At 36.6% G+C, this 12,354-nt stretch overlaps 1 protein-coding gene across 1 annotated transcript in view; it reads left to right on the top strand.

Moving 5' to 3' along the window:
- LOC114049472 (dynein heavy chain 14, axonemal-like) overlaps nt 1-12,354 on the top strand; it is a 343,809-nt gene that overhangs the window by 151,313 nt on the left and 180,142 nt on the right. Inside the window, exons 39-40 of the mRNA XM_027870712.1 lie at nt 3,769-3,777; nt 11,246-11,463. Of these exons, the coding sequence (XP_027726513.1) occupies nt 3,769-3,777; nt 11,246-11,463 (227 nt within the window). The remainder of the gene's footprint in view (nt 1-3,768; nt 3,778-11,245; nt 11,464-12,354) is intronic.

Genomic DNA, 12,354 nt, shown 5'->3' with positions numbered 1-12,354 from the left:
ATCATTTTTATGTTATAGCATTCAAGAAGTAGGTATATGTATAGCAAGAAATAAGTTATAGTATAATGTAGTACAGTGTAGTAGTACAGTATTGGAGAAGCAGTGTTGCATAATGAAAAGTGGCTGGGTTTGGAGTAAGGTAAGACTTGAGTTCAAATTGCACCTCTGATATTTATTAGCTTCTCTTCTTCCATGTTGTCCTTCACTTCAATATATTTGTATTCCTAATCTGCTGTGTTCTCTTTTGCTTCTTTGGAGGGACTTGTTACCATGAACTCAAGTTTTTCTATTCTGCTTACTATTTCTGCTATGCATAAATTCTGTGTTTTCTTCTAACTTCATGCAAAATTCTGATTTCTCTCTTGAATCATGCAGAAACCCTGTCACTCATTTTCTGACACTACCTACTTTGATGAAGGATTTACCTTTCATACTAAATCACAACACTGTCAACCTCTTCCTGTGTTGGGGAATTTATTTTTTGCTGATCTTGGTCCCTTCCCTGAGTAGTTTCTGAGACTCAAGACTAGCCCTAGTTGAATTCATTCCTTCAGGTCTTAAACTGCCACTTACACCCTACCCTAGTTCACCTCCATTCTTTAGTTCTTTTACTAAGCTGAATCAGTTTCTGCTATTTTTTTTGTGGGATTGGTGGAGAGTGGGTGGGTGTTCCTGGCAGAATCTCTACATCCTTGGAATTCCCTCTAGGAGCCACTCAAGGCAGTATGAAACCAGATTTCTTCCCTTATTGCAACAGGATGTTAGAGAAAGAGTAAGGGCTAGATGCTGGCAGAGACCATGCAGCAAAAGGGAAATCCCTGAGTGGATTGTAGAGTACAAAACTCTTGATCATATTTTACACCCTGAAAGCATGTACAGACTAGTTGAGGGGGCCGTGCTATGTAAGAGTGTTATGGATTAGTACTACTGTTCATTCATAAGGTTTTTACATTGTTGAGTTTCTTGCTTTCTAATCCTGTGGATTCAGCAGCCATTGTTCTACCTCCGATGCCTAATTCCTCTTTGGAGTTTGGGAGTGTTTGTGAGAGTTAGTGAGTCCTGCAGAAAATGTCTAGTCCTCCATCTTGTTGGTCAAATGAACCATAAAATCTCTTATTAGCTATGTCATCCTAAGCAAAACATTTAAACTTTATGTATTTAAGAAAACTCTGTAGGACTTATTTGAAATGTAAGTGGGTTGTAATCTGGGAGCTCACCATGATGACAAAATCACGCCCCCTTCACATGTTTGTGTAGTATTATTTAGACTGTATGTAGTAAAGATGTCTCATTGTGGTATGGACATGACCGTGGCTTCTTAAATGGAATACAAATGGATCAAAAACTTGTTAGACCTTACCAACTTTGAAAGGTTTCAAGTATGAGCCCTATAATATGACCGTGTATTTTTTCTCTTAAGATAGAGTGATGAAACTTTTGCACACAGCAATTCAAGAACACTATCTAAAGGTACAGCAATCATTATTAGTGGAGGGAGTATCCACATGGACAAAATCACAGAATCCTGAAGTATTAAAATAATTTTACTTTATTTTTGTAGTACTTGGATACTTGAGTGACTTCATGACTTTGTCAATGTGTCTAGTTGATCCACCAGTACAGATCACAACCACACAACCTATATATACCCTCATGTTCAGTATGACTCTTATGTCTTTTCATTAATCAAACATCATAAGATAATAGACTTAGAGCTAAATATGGTCTGGGAGATCTAATCCTACCCCAACCTCAATTTTATAGGTGAGAAAAATGAGCCCTAGAGAGAGTGTGACTTGCCCAAGTTCACATACATAGTAACAGAGCTCAGATTCAGGCTAAGGCACTATAATTCCAACTCCAGTGCTCTTTCCATTATGTTATATCACCTTATAGTCTTCCATTGAGGGTACATCCAAGTTCCAGAAGCCTTATTCTAGGTTTTTGATAATTTATGGAAACCAGTACAGCCCTCAGTCTATCCCCTGAAAATCTGCAGCTTCCTACAGTAGATTACATCCTTGAAGAATATAGCACTCAGTACCTGACAAATGTACTGACAAAAGTGTTACTAAGATAAGCCAGAAACATACAAGATCTTGACAATCATACCAAAACTGTGCAGAACCTGACCCTAACAAAAAATCTCAATCTGGTGATTAAGACTAGGGAAATGAGTAAACAAAAATGATAATAACAATATAGAGCTATTTTGATTCCAAAGATGCCAAAGACTCAAACCCAGAAAAAGAAATTAACTCTAAAATACCTACAAGCGAAGCCTCAAAAGAAAACACAGCTTAGACACAAGATACAGAATTACTAGGAGAAAAGATGCAAGATGCTTTTTAAAGAATTTAAAATAGTATTACAAATGAAATGAGAACAACAAAAGAAAATTAGAAAAGAAATGAGAATGTGAGGGAAGACTTGGAAAAAGAATTAACATTTTAGCACAAGAGGTACAAAACTTTACCCATGTAACAAAATTGGTGAAAATTCGAGTGACACTAATAGAAGTCAATGACTTTATAAGAAAATGAAAAAATATTAAAAGAAAAATTTTAAAGGAAATAGAAGAAATGTAGGGGATCTTGAATGAAAAACAAGACAGAAAATAGATCAAAGGGAGAAAATTCTAAAATCACTGGATGGCCTAAAAGCCATACCATAAAAAGAACTTAAATATCATATTTAAAGAAATCATGAAAGAAAACTACCCAAATATATTAGAACAAGAGGGCAAAGTGAAAATGCAAAGAATCCACCAATAACTCCTGTAAGAAACTTCAAAATGAAAATTCCTAGGAATGTTATAGCCAAAATACAGAGCTTCCAAATCAAAAGGGAAAAAATACTTTAAGAAGCCCAAAAGAAAGAATTCAAATTCTAAGGAACCACAGTTAAGATCACACAAAAGTTAGAACCTACCACTCAAGAAGAGTGGATAGCCTAGAATACAATGTTCCAGAAGGCAAATGATGTAGGCTTAAAAACAAGAATACCTTACCCAGAAAATTTGAATATAATATTATAGTTGGGAAAAAAAAACCTTAAATGAAACAGAGAAACTCCAAGCATTTTTGAGAAAAAGACCAGAGATGAGTAGAAACTTTTAAATACAAACACGAGAGTTGAGAAAAATATATAACAGTAAATACAAGTGAGTAATTTGAAAGGATGGAGAATAGGAATCTAAGGATGAAGTGGGGTGAGGTAGTACAAGTATCCCCCTTGGAAGCCTAATGTCATCAGGGATCATAGAAGAAGGCAAATAAGACAGAAAGTCTAGTAATGGTTGTGTTATGTTTTGATGAGCTTAAAAAAAGATAGGAAAGTGAGGGGAAATATACTAGGGAAGAGAGGGAGATGAGGAAGGAACTTGCCTCTTATAATTATAGTATACAAGTGTAAGTCTATACAAATGAGAAAAAGGTGGGGGGAGAGGTCATCATTTGAACTTCACTTTCATCTGAACTTGTCAAAAATTATGAAATGCATATATGCACACACACACACAAATACACAAAGAGTTTGTTGTAGAAATACATTCAACTTAACAAGAAAATTTTACAAAACAGGGAGAAGAGAGAATGAAAAGGAAGATAGACTCAGAGAGGTATTAATCATAAAAATAAACCCTAAATATAGAGTAGGGAGTGTCCTGAAGAAGGGTTTAAAAGGAAAGAAACAAAGGATGAAAACTTGGAATCAGAATCTGAGTGTGGGGAAATAAAAAACTGGACTGGAAATTTTTTTAAAACCTAGAAAACCAGAGTGCTTGTGGTCAATCACACACCAGAGCCCAGGCCAGGAAAGGAGTAAACACCTCTCCTTTCATTATACCACCTTGGAAGAACTGAAAATTTACAGGTCCCTAGAAGTATCTCTGAAAACAGCTACCAAAAAACCACCAAAGCTTGGGACAGTACATTCTCCGCACTAGAAACAGACCCCTTACCTTAACAAAGAGCTTAAAACTCAAAGTTGACTGGGAACATGAGCAAAGAGCACAAAAAAAAGTCAGACCATACAATCTTTCTTTGGTGACAAAGAAGATCAAAACATACAATCAGAAGAAGACAACAAAGTCAAAGCTCCTATATCCAAAGCCTCCAAGAAAAATATGAATCAATCCCAGGTCTTGAAAGAGCTCACAAAGGATTTTGAGAAGCAAGTAAGAGAAATAGAGGAAAAACTGGGAAGAGAAATGAGAGTGATGCAAGAAAATCATGAAAAACAAATCAACAGCTTGGTTAAGGAGACCCAAAAAAATACTGAAGAAAATAACACCTTAAAAAATAGCCTAACCCAAATGGCAAAAGAGGTCCAAAAAGCCAAAGAGGAGAAGAATGCCTTAAAAAGCAGAATTGGCCAGATGGGAAAGGAAGTCCAAAGCTCACTGAAGAAAATACTTCCTTAAAAATTAGAATAGAGTTAGTGACTTTGTGAAAAATCAGGAAATTTAAGGAAATACTTCCTTAAAAATTAAAATGGAAGTTAGTGACTTTATGAGAAATCAGGATATTGTAAAAACAAAACCAAAAGAATGAAAAAATAGAAGACTGTGAAATATCTCATTAGAAAAACAACTGACCTGGAAAATAGATCCAGGAGAAATAGCTTAAAAATTATTGGACTATCTGAAAGCTGTGATAAAAAAAAAGATCCTAGACATCATCTTTCAAGAAATTATCAAGGAAAACTGCCCTGATATTCTAGAACCAGAGGGTATAATAGAAATTGAAAGAATCCACCAATCACCTCCTGAAAGAGATCCCCAAAGGAAAACTATTAGGAATATTGTAGCCAAATTCCAGAGTTCCCAGGTCAAAGAGAAAATATTGCAAGCAAGCGGAAAGAAACAATTCAAGTATTGTGGAAACACAATCAGGATAATACAAGATTTAGCAGGGCTTGAAATATAATATTCCAGAGGTCAAAGGAGATAATATTACAGCCAAGAATCACCTACCCAGCAAAACTGAGTATAATCCTTCAGGAGAAAAAATGAACATTCAGTAAAATAGAGGACTTTCAAGAATTCTTGATGAAAAGACCAGAGTTGAATAGAAAATTTGACTTTCAAATACAAGATTCAAGAGAAGTTTGAAGAGGTAAACAGTAAAGAGAAATCATAAGTGACTTATTAAGGTTGAACTGTTCACATTCCTACATGGAAAAATGAAATTTGTAACTGACCTTTGCTAGTATTAGGTTAGTTGGAGGGGGATAAATTATATGAATAGATAGATAGATAGATAGATAGATAGATAGATAGATAGATAGATAGATAGATAGATAGATAGATAGATGGGTGGCACAGGGTGAGTTGAAGATGAAGGGGTGATATCTGGAGAATAAAAGTAAGGGGTGAGAGAGGATTATACTGGGAGAAGGAGAAAGGGAGAGGTAGAATGGGATAAATTATCTCACATAAAACAAACAAGAAAAGGTTTTTACAGTGTAGGGGAAGTGGGGGTAGGTGACAGGGAAATGAGTGAATGTTATTCTCATTGGAATTGGCTTAAGGTGGGAATACCATACTCACTCAATTGGGTATGGAAATCTGTCTTACCCTATAGGAAAATAGGGGGGAAGTGGATAAGAGAGGGAGGACGATAAAAGGGAGGGCAGATTGGGAGGAGGGGGTAATCAGAAGCAAACACTTCTGAGGAGAGACAGGGTCAAAAGAGAGAATAGAATAAGTGTGGTGGAGGGAGTGGGACTGGATGAAGAGAAATATAGTTTTCCACACCTTGACTTCTACGGAAGTATTTTGCATGACTATGCGTGTATGACCTGTATCGAGTTGCTTGCCTTCTCAGTGAGGGTGGGTGGGGAGGGAGGAAGGGAAAAAATTTGGAACCCAAAGTTTTAAAAACAAATGTTAAAAATTGTTTTCACATGCAACTGGGAAATAAGTTATACAGGCAATGGGGTGTAGAAATCTATCCTGCCCTACAGGAAAATAGAAGGGGAAGGAGATAAGAGAAGTGGGGGGGAATAGAAGGGAGGGCAGATTGGGGTAAGGGGTAATCAGAAGCAAACACTTCTGAGGAGGGACAGGGTCAAAAGAGAGAATAGAATAAATGGGCAGCAGGATAGGATGAAGGGAAATATAATTAGTTTTCTACAACATGACTACTATGAAAGTGTTTTGCATGACTATACATGTATGAACTATATTGAGTTGCTTGCCTTCTCAATGAGGCTGAGTGAGGAGAGAGGAAGGGAGAAAATTTGGAACCCAAAGTTTTTAAAAACAAATGTTAAAAATTGTTTTCACATGCAACTGGGAAATAAGATATACTGGCAATGGAGTATAGAAATCTATCCTGCCCTACAGGAAAATAGAAGGGGTAGGGGATAAGAGAAGGCTGGGAGGGGGGGAATAGAAGGGAGGGCAGATTAGGAAAAGGGGTATTCAGAACACATGCCATCTTGGGGTGGAAGGAAGGACAAGATGGGGAGAAAATTTGAAACTCAAAATCTTATGGAAGTGAATGTGGAAAACTAAAAATAAATAAATTAAAGAAAGAGAAAAAAACTTAGAAAACTAAGGAATTTTAAAACTTCAATTAAACTCTAAATCAAATCCTGAAAATCAAAGGAAGGATTAAAGAATTAGAAAGTCAAACAAACATTGAATTAATAAATGAAAGTAGGAATGCTTAGATTTTGGGTGGCAGGGAAATGAAATAGTAAAATCATTAACTAATTTGATTTAAAAGAAAGAGGAAAACCAAATATGAAAAGGAAAATTCATTGCAAGAGGAGAAATAAAAGAAATTATTAGAAATCATTTTGCCCAATTATATGTCAGTAAAACAAACAAATGAAATGGATAAAATGTACAAAAATATAAAATGCCTGGATTAGCAGAAGAATAGAGAATTTACACAACCCAATCTCAGAAAAAGTAATTGAACAAACCATAATTGAATTCCCAAAAAAGGAAAAGAGAAAAAGACAGCCTGGGACATATTTACTAGTGAATGGTATCAAACATTCAGTGAATAGTTAGTTCCAATATTACACAAACAATTTGCATAAGTAGGAAATGAAGGGATGCTACCAAATTCCTTTTGTGATACAAATATGGTATTTATAACCAAACCTGGAAGAGACAAAATGAAGAAAGAAAACTCTAGACCAATATACCTAATGCAAAAATTTTATATAGAATATCAACCAAGTGATTATAGCAGCATGTCACGAAGATTATGCATTGTGACCAGGTTTATATCTGGAATGTAAAATTGGCTCAGTTTGAAAAAAACTATAACCATAATTAGTCATATCGATTAAAAAAACAATAAAAAGTTTATAACATCACTAAATGAAGAAGAAAAACTTTTGAAAAATTCAATACCCATTCCAGTTTAAAAAAAAAACACAACAACAATAGATAACATAGGAATAAATTAACTTTTTTTTTAACACGATAAGTAGTAAATATATGAATGTGATGGAATACTCTTGTGTTGTGAGAAATGATGAAGGGGATGGTTTCAGAAAAACCTAAGAAGGCTTGTATGAATTAATGAAAAATGAAACAAGCAGAACCAGGAGAATGATCTATACAGTTAACAGCAATATTGTAAAGATAATGAACTTTGAAACAAAGGCTTAGTAACTGATCAACAATGACACATATCATCCACTTTCAGATAGAGAGCTGATGGTCACAGAGTACAAATTGAAACATAATTTCTCTTTTTTCTTTTCTTTCTTTTTTTGGATGTGGCTAATGTGGGACTTTGTTTTGCATGACTATCCATATTTGTAATGGGTTCTGTTTTTCTTACATTCTCAATGGATGGGGCAACAGGAGAGGGAGGGAGAGGATTCAGAACTGAAAATCAAATAAAATTGAATTTTTTTAAATCAATGACAATCTGCAGAGAAGCTGAGAATTTCTAGGGCAGTATGTTGTATACGTTGTCATATGTGGTCATTATATATCAAGTGCTGCTGCTGTTTTCCTTTATTACAGAGGAGATCATCTTCCAAAAGTAACTTTTGTATTGATAAAAGTTTTTTTTTTAATTATTGCTGACCTTGTGAAAGCAAATCAGTTGACTAATGAAGTCAGAAATGACTGTAAGGAGAATGAGGTTAAAAAAAAAAAAAAAAAAGGAAATCCTGAACATCTCTATAGGGGTCAGTCTAGAAAAAGGAGAGGCAAAGGAAAATAGCTTGAGGGAATGGTAGGATCAAATAAAGGGTTTTGTTTGCTTGTTTGTTTGGTTTTGTTTTTTGTTTTGTTTTGTTTTTTCATTTTGGGGGTTTTTTTTGGTTTGGTTTGGTTTAAAGATGGGAAAAATCTGGGAAGAAGCAGGCCTTTGATAAGAAAAAACTGAAAATTTGGAAGAGAAAAGGAATGATTAAAGGCATAAGTTCTTAGAGGAGATAGGACCCAGTACACAAGGAAAGGGAATGGTGTTTGCAAAGAAAAGGGCCACTTCTTCCTCCAAAATTGGAGCAAAAGAAAATGAGGGAAAATGTCAAGATGATACAGAGTGAAGAGTTGGGGAGAAGAAGGAGCTAAAGACGGATGATTTTTTAAAACGAAGTACTTAGTGAGGCAGAGATATAGAAGGTAAGATAGTATACAGAATGGCTTGAAGAGATAAAAGGGTTTGGCCAAGGAGTAGCATAAACCATCAGCCAGGGAAGAGTAAAAAGAATGGCATGCAGAAGTGAAAGCCCAGTTGAAATTATATAAATTTGTAGTGAACCTAGTCAATTCAGTGATTTCCTCCAATTGCATCTGGCAACATATGTGTATGAGAGAAGGCAGATTTAGGAGTATTCAAGGATTGGTGTTTAGAAAGGAATAAGAAACAGAAATCATTTTGTCATTATAAAATACTGCAGACTACCTGGAGAAATCCACACAGGATTTATATATCTGATTCTTGCTAACATGGAGGAACAGGCCACTAGGGTAGAACTGATGAAAACATTTCAGGAAAGCAACTACTCCCCTTCCTATAGTTTGTGATAAAGGACAGGAAAGCAAGATATTTGCTAACATGCTTCCTAATTTGTAGATAAACAGATTTCAAGGCGTTCAGAGGAAGAACAGGTAAAATTTCATGACCCGTGAGTTCCCAGGAGCATGGAAATGTTGTGGTCTGAGAGGTTGAGACCCCTCAAAGACTCAAGTACAGGACAGGATCGTCTGGAATGAATTCACAGACTCAAGCATTCTTTAAGTCAAAGTGGCAAAGATTTATCGTTATGCTTTTCAGCGGGCAAGGATCCTTAAAGAACCTGCAAGAGACTGAGGATGAAGCTAGGGTTTATATGGAAAAGGGCATGGGAAAGGAATGCCAGGGACACTGATGAGGTAATCTAAAGTTCCAGGTGTCTTTGGGAACTATGGATGGGAAAGTACAGGGAGTATACCAGACAAGGGAGGGAGATGACAGAGGTATGGCTCTTTGGAGTCTGGCAGGAGGAAGAGTCCTTGGGCCAGCCAAGGACAAAACTCCGTGGGCTGGGCAAGGCACCCCTCTCCCTCTGTCTTGATGAGAGAATGCTCTGCAACAAGGGAAAGCTTTCTCACAAGACAGGAACTTACTAAGAAATTGGGAGGCTTCCAAAGACATGATCTGAGGGCTGGGGCCTGAGCAGCCCAGCACTCTCTCACCCAGCTTTGTGTAGCTGCACGAGGGAGAAAGATAAGGGTCGTGCTGGGGCCCACGCAGGAATAACTGCTAGGCACAGTGTCTTTGGGCTGGGGAGTAATTGTTAGAGACAGTGTTTCTGAGACTAGAGAGAAATTGGGGTCCAAGTACAAGCACAAGCACCCAAACACAAGCACCCAAACACCCCATCAGAAATATTCCAAGAAAAAAATTCTGCAGAAAGTTTTAAGAGGAAAAAAAAGTAGAATTGTCTGTCACCATTTCCAAACCATGCTATCTGCATTGTAGCTTCCATCTTTATATGTCCCCCAGTGGAACCTTGGACTTTGTCACTGGAACCACCTTGTGTTCAGAGAGCTGAGGTTTTGCCTTATCTTCCCTGGAACCAGGCCTACACACCACTCAGAGGCAGCAGAATTTTGCTCAGTTGAATTAACTCACAGCATGTTAGATGCATCTCTTTGATAATGCCTTCCCTTACTAAGCAAATCTTTTCATGTTGCCTGTTGAATGAAACTAAGTGTATTTTATTCATGCCAGTATTGAATCTAAATTACCAGAGTCCTGGCTGAGAACAAGAAACCAGACAAGGGGAAAACCAGGAGAGAATAGTGTCACAAAAACACAAGGAAGAGTGAATGTCTAGAAGGAGGGAGTTTTCAACAGTGTCAAAGGCTGCAGAGGTCAAAAAGATGGAGCCTGAGAAAAAGCCATCAGATTTGACAGTAGGAGATCGATGATAATTCTTGAAAAAGTAACTTCAATTGAGCAATAACAAATGTCCAATCACAAATGGGTTGAGAATTAAGTGAAAGGAGAGAAAGTGGAAACACCAAGTAAACGTAACTTTTTAAAAAATTTCTAGTATTTCAGCTAGAAAAGAGAAAGGCAAGTAGCTTTAAGAGATAGTAGGGTCAAGCAAAAGTATTTTAAGGAAAAGGAGCTCATGGGTGTATTTGTAGGTCCCTGACAAAGAGCTGATAGAGATTAAAACTTAAAGAGGTGAAGAATGAATAACAGGAGCAGGCTGCTGGAGGAGAGAGGGTCAAGGGCACAAGTAGACAAATTGGCCTTAGTGAGAAAAGCCATCCCTTCATTAGAGACTTGAGCAAAGGGAAGGAATTGAGGTTGATGTCAGGGGTAATTGAGATGTAGAGTAGGAAAAATGAGAGAATTCATGGTGAATGGCTTCTTTTCCCATTAAAGTATTAGAGATCCCATGCAAAAAAGGTGGGGGGGAGGAAGAAGAGGAAATAATAAGAGAGGAAATTTGAGGAGAAATTATTTAAAACAGCAAACTTGGGAAGTGCCATAGAAACCCAATTAGGGAAAAGTAAAAGAATTTCCTTGCTGCAGTTAGGATCCAATTGAGATAATTTTAGATTACTTTTCAAAACTCTTTTCCAAAACTTAAAAATATTTTCTAAGTTACCATCTTTTACCTTGATTAGAAAATAAACTTCCTAAATAGTATAAACATAATTTACAACGTATAATAAAAGAGGGTTGACACTTATAAGTTATATTAAGAGAAAAATAAAACACATATTACAAACCATAACAAACATTTTTTTTTAATTTTGCAGGTATGACAATTACAGATTGGCAGTGGATAGTGTTTGATGGTCCAGTTGACACCATATGGATAGAAAACCTAAACACTGTGCTAGATGACAGCAAAACTTTGTGCCTTGCTAACAGTGAGAGAATCATTTTAACTGATAGCATAAGGATGATTTTTGAAGTGGATAATCTCTCTCAGGCCAGCCCGGCTACTATCACTCGATGTGCAATGGTCTATGTGGTAGGATTCCAGGACTAATTTTCCTATTAAAAGAGTATGTTGTAAAAAGTAAACTTCCTTGCAGATAAATTTTTGGAACTTTAATGTCTAGGAGGAAGCCACTGGTACTAGTGAAATTGTTTCCCCAAGGCCTACGGGGTGGTTGTTGTTGCTGTTGCTGTTTTTCCCATTCAATGCTAGAAACATATCTGTTTATAATTTGATTATAAACAATTATAAAATGAGTATCGTTGTTGCCACTGAATGCTAATATCACTCATGGTTAAAACATACCATGTTTTGTCAGCCAGTCGGCATTTATTAAGTGCCTACCTATTATGTTCCAGGCACTATGGTGCTAAGAATGGAGCATACAAAGAAAGACAAATAACACGATCTTGCCCTTAAGAGGAGCACGTTCTAACAGGAAAGGCAATATATAAATAACTAGGTATGTTTGAGCTATAGTCAGAGTACATGGAAAGTAATCAGAGAAGGGAAGATCCCAGCAGCTGGTGGGGAGGTGGGAAAGGGCTAAGAAAAGCCTCCTGCAAAAGGTGGGACTTGAGCTGAGTCCTGAAGGGATTTTAGGAAAATAAGAAGCTGAGGTGATTTAATTAGAAAGGTCATACTACAGTTATCAATAGCAGGAGACTGGTGAGAGACTACACTGAATTATGTGTATTTCATCCATCCTATCTTGTCACTAGTGGAACATATACATATACAAGACAGTTGACTGAATATTGGAGGATGCCATAAAAACTCAGTTGGGGATATATCTGGGGAGATTTGGGGATAAAGTTTATGACCAGGGAACATGGCTTCTCTATGTAAACCTAATTGATACGTGTAGTTATTGAACCCTTGATTTTTGTCATCCAGGTTAGGTGGAGTAGCTCAATTAGGTGA

The sequence above is a fragment of the Vombatus ursinus genome, unplaced genomic scaffold (genome assembly GCF_900497805.2).
Source record: "Vombatus ursinus unplaced genomic scaffold, bare-nosed wombat genome assembly UNPS02014798.1, whole genome shotgun sequence".
Lineage (NCBI taxonomy): Eukaryota > Metazoa > Chordata > Mammalia > Diprotodontia > Vombatidae > Vombatus > Vombatus ursinus.
The sequence above is the reverse complement of the archived record's forward strand: the minus strand, read 5'-3'. Positions and strand labels throughout refer to the sequence as shown.